General features: G+C 39.9%; 1 protein-coding gene across 1 annotated transcript in view; it reads right to left on the bottom strand.

Annotated features, from left to right (window-relative positions):
• SNAP29 (synaptosomal-associated protein, 29kDa) overlaps positions 1-5,818 on the bottom strand; it is a 54,127-nt gene that overhangs the window by 13,952 nt on the left and 34,357 nt on the right. Inside the window, exon 3 of the mRNA XM_006875805.1 lies at positions 2,397-2,482. Coding sequence (XP_006875867.1) covers positions 2,397-2,482 — 86 coding nt within the window. The remainder of the gene's footprint in view (positions 1-2,396; positions 2,483-5,818) is intronic.

Raw genomic sequence — 5,818 nt, 5'->3', positions numbered from 1 at the left:
TGTTGTTGGCGGAGCTCTCTGCTATACATCCACCCGATCCGCCATCTTGTTTGTTCCCTCGCAATACTGAGTTTTGAGAAGTACACTGGTATCCTCTGGGTGAATTAATTTGTCAACCTGTCATTTAGCAGCTGAGTAGCCAAACATTTGCACTACCCGGGGACTCCAGTTATTTTACAGCATACCAATGAAAGCTTCCTGGAATTCCCTAAAGTCACTTTTTTTAGAGTTATAGTTAGGTGTATTTATTTAGTATTTGGATAACCTGTTTGCTGTCTATTAGGAAAAATCACGTCTGTCAAGGTGAATGGGAGTCCTGGACTGCTAACCAAAAAGGTCAGTGGTTCAAACCTACCAGTTCTCCTCAGAAACCCTATACAGGGTTGCTAGGAGTCAGAAGGAACTTGATGGCACTTAACAACAACAAATAAGGTGCAAGGCATTGATGTAATTCTTGCAGGTTTTTCCAAACCATGAACTATTTTACTTTTTCACTTGTTTTCTAACCGGAACTCAATCTCAGTTTTTGCTGACCCCCAGCTCTTCTATTAGGTTTCTCTTTAGGTGGACAAATGTGAGTTCCAGCTCTTAAAGGGTGTGTCCTTGAAGGTAGCATGTGAGCCTCTAATTTGTTCACAGTTAAAGTTATATAAGCTTTCTAGAAGCCAAAGAAGCACTAACTTCAGGAGGGCTAACTTCCTTTCCAAGTGTTACAGGTTGAATTATGCTCCAAAGAACATATATTGTAAATCTTAACTCCTGTACTTGTGGTTATAATCCTATTTGTGAATGGGTTGTCTTTGCTATTAGTGTAGGGTGTGTCTTAAATTAATTCTCTTTTGGAATGTAAAAGATGTTAAAGAAGCAAATGAGCAAAGCAGATGGGGGAGGATAGAGGCCACCCACATGAAGATGACAAAGAAGCCAAGGAATAGAGCTGAAGAGAAAAGAACTTCTAAGAGTCAACACAGAGAGAAAGCCTTTCTTCAGAGCCAGTGCCATGAATTTGAATTTCTAGCCGAATGCTATGGGTCGGAACCGACTCTACCGACTCCATGGCACTTAACAACAGCAACAACAAACTATGAGGAGTCCTGGTGTGGTGCTGTGGGTTAATGCGCCAGAATGCAAAGCTGTTTGAACTGCAAGGTCAAGCTCAAGCTCACCAAGCTGCTCCTCGAAAACCCTATACAGGGTCACTATGTATCGTAATGGACTTGCCAGCACTTAGCAACAACAACAACAACAAAACTATGAGAAAAGAGGAAGACTCCCAGCGAGATGGACTGGTACAGTGGCAGCATCAATGGGCTCAAGCATGGCAACAACTGTGAGGTTGCCACACTTGAGCCCATTGATGTCCTATTTCTACAGGGACTCCTGGGAGCTCATTTACCAGTACAGGAAGCTTAGCATCTGACTAGATAGTCTTGTGAACAGTCCAAGGCCAGACAGAAAAAAAGTCTATACAATGACTAAATGGGTACTTTACACAGGATCAGGCAGTGTTCTGTTCTGTTGTACTATGAGTCGGTACTGACTCGATGGCACCTAACAACAAAACTATGAGAAAATAAATTTGTTAAACTCATCCATTTGTGTTATTACTGTCATAGCAGCGCTACTGGAGAGTGGAATGCTGCTCTAATAAATACGTAAAATGTGGAAGTGGATTTAGGATAAGCACTGGATTTTAACTACCAGGTCAGTGGTTCAAACCCAAAAGCTGCTCCACAGAAACCCTATACAGGGTCACTATGAGTCAGAACTGTATTTAATAATAACAATAATAAAAGCTTAGATTGCCTCGAAGAGAGTATTGGTAGAATTATGGATGCTAAAGGCAATTCTAAGAAGAAACTGAAGAGAACTACAAAGAAAGTCTCTATCACCTCAGAGAATACATATGACACCAGCAACAGAATGTGGCTAGAAACAAGGACATCGAAAGTGCTTCTGATGGGCAATGGAGGAAGGGCAATACTTTTTATGCAGTGGTGAAGAGCTCTGAACTACATTTAAATGTTTGATGGAAGGTAGAACTTGAAAGCAATGAACATGAATGTTTGGCTGAGGAGATTTCTTAAAGAAGTCATTTGCTTTCTCTTTGCCATTTATAGTAAAATGTGAGAGGAAAGAGATGGACTAAAAATGAACTGCGCCAAATGAAAACAAAACTTTAAAGATGTGAAAATTTCTGTTGTCTAAACTATGACATGTGTCCTAGATTTCTCTCTATGGATGTAGCTACACAATTTAGGTGGTGATTGATGGGTCTAACCAACTACCACAGCAGAAAGTCCATTTGTGAAGGCATCTAGGGCCCATCACCTCACTCGGTGACCCCACCAACTTCGCAGAGTCCACAGGCGCTGTGAGCGCATGTGTCCACTAACCTGGATTGTCCAGCTTTCTGAGGTTTGGGTGGCTGGCCTGGTATTTTGACTCCTGTTCTTTACTTGTTGTTAAGACTTCTTTCAACCTTGGGAGAAAAGTTAAGAGAAAATGAAAAATATGAGAAAGTGACCTCTCTCAATGCTTTTTACCCTATGCTTGTGGCAGGACATCGAATGCCTTCCCTGCACTAAGCTGCTTCTAGTCAAAACTGGAGGTATTTCAACAGGAACTCCTTGACCAGTACAGGAAAAGCTTAGCATCTGACTAGACAGTCTTGTGAACAGTCCAAGGCCAGACAGAAAAAAAGTCTATGCAATGACTAAATGGGTACTTTATACAGCAAACCATGACTCAAGGCCAAATGCAGTATACAGCCTGTTCTTGTATTGCTTTGAAGGTATAACTGCTTATATGACAGGGAGCACTAGTGGCACAGTGGGCTAAATATTGGGTTCCTAACAAGGTTGGTGGTTGAAATCCACCAGTTGCTCCTTGGGAAGAAGATGAGGCTATCTGTTCCTGTAAAGATTTACAGTTTCAGAAACTATAAAGAACAGTTCTATTCTGTCTTATAAGATCACTATGAGTCAGAATCGACTTGATAGCAGTGGGTGTGGATGACAGGGAACACGAACTCTGACCCTCAATTCATGATTTCATTCCTCTCAAAAAAACCCACAAAAAACAAAAAAACTTAATTATTATATTTTTAAGTTACTAAAATTTTGTGGAAATATACCTGAATCAGTTCTAATTCATGATGACCTTATGTGTGTTGAGCAGAACTGTGTTCTAGAGGGTTTTCAATGGCTGATTTTATGGGAAAGGATAGCACCAGGCTTTTCTTCCAAGGTGCTTCTGGATGGACTCAAGCTGCCAACATATCCCTGCAGTTGAGCATATAACCATTTGTGCTACCTGGGGACTCCCTTGTTAAAATATGCTGATGATTTGATTTCAACTTGTTATGTAAGTATCTACATAATATTGTTTGATTCTCCTTTCCGGTTCTTTGCCTGGAGTTTGTCAATCTCTAATGCAGAGACTTATCTGCAATTCCAAGACCTTTGGACCATATCCACTGAATCTCCACATACATTCCTGACCTCTCAGCCTACTCCTCTCTACTAGTCATTTTACCAGTGAAATTAGGAAGACTCTAAATCTGCTCAGCTCCACTGTCAGCAATCACAGCCAACAAAGACTTCTTGGTCCTAGAAATCAGGCCCCTCCTCCTTGCCATCCCTTCTGCCCTGCTTTGCTTACCCAGATGTAAGAGCAAAATGAGCTCCCATTTTCCAATCCTGACTCTATATGGCTGCCAGCTTCTCCTAAACCCTGAGGACCTATACTTCTCTCAGTCTGAGTCCTTTTTTTTTTTCTTCCAGTCTGAGTCTTTAAAGGCTCCCCACCCCTCCCTCAGGAGGAAGTTTAGGTTCCTGCAGTGAATGTATGTAGATACTTAGTGCTCCAGCTACCAGCAGAATACAACAGTGCCTTTGGAGAGTTAAGGACTGCATAAACACTCTGGCTCTTATTGCTCAGAAACAGTCATAGAGGGTCTAGAACATGCTGCTGATTTCTCTGACAATGCCAGTCAGCCTTGTATGTTGCCAGTTGGGAGGAGGAAGACATTTCTGATTTAGTTTCTGTGTTCTCATGCACAATTGGTGTTAAGTGTCACTGAGTCGGTTCAGTTAGGAATACTTAAGTGATGTAACATGGTTTCTCCATGAAATATGCCTCTCCTTCCTTATAAAAAAAGTGCCAATTCCTAGGGCCAGTGATAAAAGTGACAGAAAAGGGAAGAGTATAAGAAAGTGATGATTCGTGTCAGAAACCACATCCTGAGTTAAATCAGAGAAGTTAAAAAGTTAGGAGAGGTTAAAATTTATGGCATAAATGGACTCTTGGGTATTTTCAATGGAAATCAATACTAGCACTTTATTAAACTGAGTTAGTAAGAACAAAAATGGCTTACCAAAAGACAAAATTTTTTAAGTTTGCAAGATACGGACACACACAGGAAACGTATGACTAAGCGTATGCTTAATTAGGAGAAACTTAATTTAGGAAATGATATCACTGTTGTATTTATGGGTTAACAGAATTGTGAATGGATCACAAAAGTTTAATCACAATTTACTGTATAGTTTTACAGAAGCAATGAAATATTATAGTAATGTTTGATACCATTTGTCTGTCTGTCATACCGTGGTGACCTGTGTGTTGCTGTGATGCTGGAAGCTATGCTATCAGCAGGGTCACCCACAGTGGACAGATTTTAGCAGACTGCTAGACTAAGGCAGACCTAGGAGGAATGGGAGGCAGAATAAGTCACGGGTCTTGCAAAATTCTATCATGTGATTCCAGTATTGTTTCTATCACCAAGGTCATCTTTTCCAACTATGGATCCTTCCTCTTTGTTTCTAACTTTTGCATTCAAATCACCAGTTATTATCAATGCATCTTTTATTTTTTTAAAAACTTCTAACATAATGGGCTTATATTTAATATAGCACTTCTTATCACAGGGAGTATTAATCAGTTAATCTATATAAAGAATTTTTTTTATATAAACAATATATCTTTTCTCCATTTCAATGTTCTATATAAAGTTTTATAACATTAAATGATTTCCCCATTTCATTATTAGATACATTGAATAACTTTTTCAAAACTTACTTTTTCCCAAAGAAATAAAGCTTTCCATTTTGACACGTCACACTTGATACATAAGTACAATATTAATTTGGATATAACAAAACATAATTCAGTGAAATGATGGAGAAAGACTCCTTAGTGATTCAGGAGGCAGCAATTATAACCAAACAATGGTGATTTCTCAGGATGCTGCATGAGGGATTCCTGCTTCCTACAGCATTCCTGATTCCTACAGCATGATCTCTGGGCGTTCTAAAGCCAATTTCAGTCATTTTGTTTTTCTCACTTTCTTTCTAATCATCAAATACAAATAATAGTTTGTACTTTCCAGTATGTTTTTTAAGCAAAAAGATCATTTCCCCCCTTTTGACATATATCAATTTGTTCCCATTTAGAGGGAAACATCTAAAAGGTGAATAACTCTACTAATCTGTTTCTTGGGAACTTTCAGACTTCAAAGCTCAGTTTTAACATCAATAATAAAAAGAGCTTCACAGGAGACATCAAGGTAAATGGTCAGGTCCCCTCAAAGCAAACCCCCTTCCAAGACTAAGACTCAATGGGAATACACGCTCTGATTGGTGACCACGTTTGTCACCTTAAGGGGAAGTGAGGGAAAAATAACACTGAAGCTGTGAGCTAAGCCCTACAACACTCAATCGATTCCTGTGAACCTGGGTGGAGACCTGGCTGGCCAGCAGTGTGGCAAGACCTCGGGACTCTTGGGCCCAGAGTCAGTGACATAGCCACAGAGGAT

Source organism: Chrysochloris asiatica, unplaced genomic scaffold (genome assembly GCF_000296735.1).
Source record: "Chrysochloris asiatica unplaced genomic scaffold, ChrAsi1.0 scaffold00340, whole genome shotgun sequence".
In the NCBI taxonomy this organism is placed as follows: domain Eukaryota; kingdom Metazoa; phylum Chordata; class Mammalia; order Afrosoricida; family Chrysochloridae; genus Chrysochloris; species Chrysochloris asiatica.
Note: the sequence above shows the minus strand (reverse complement) of the source record. Positions and strands in the feature narration are given on the sequence as shown.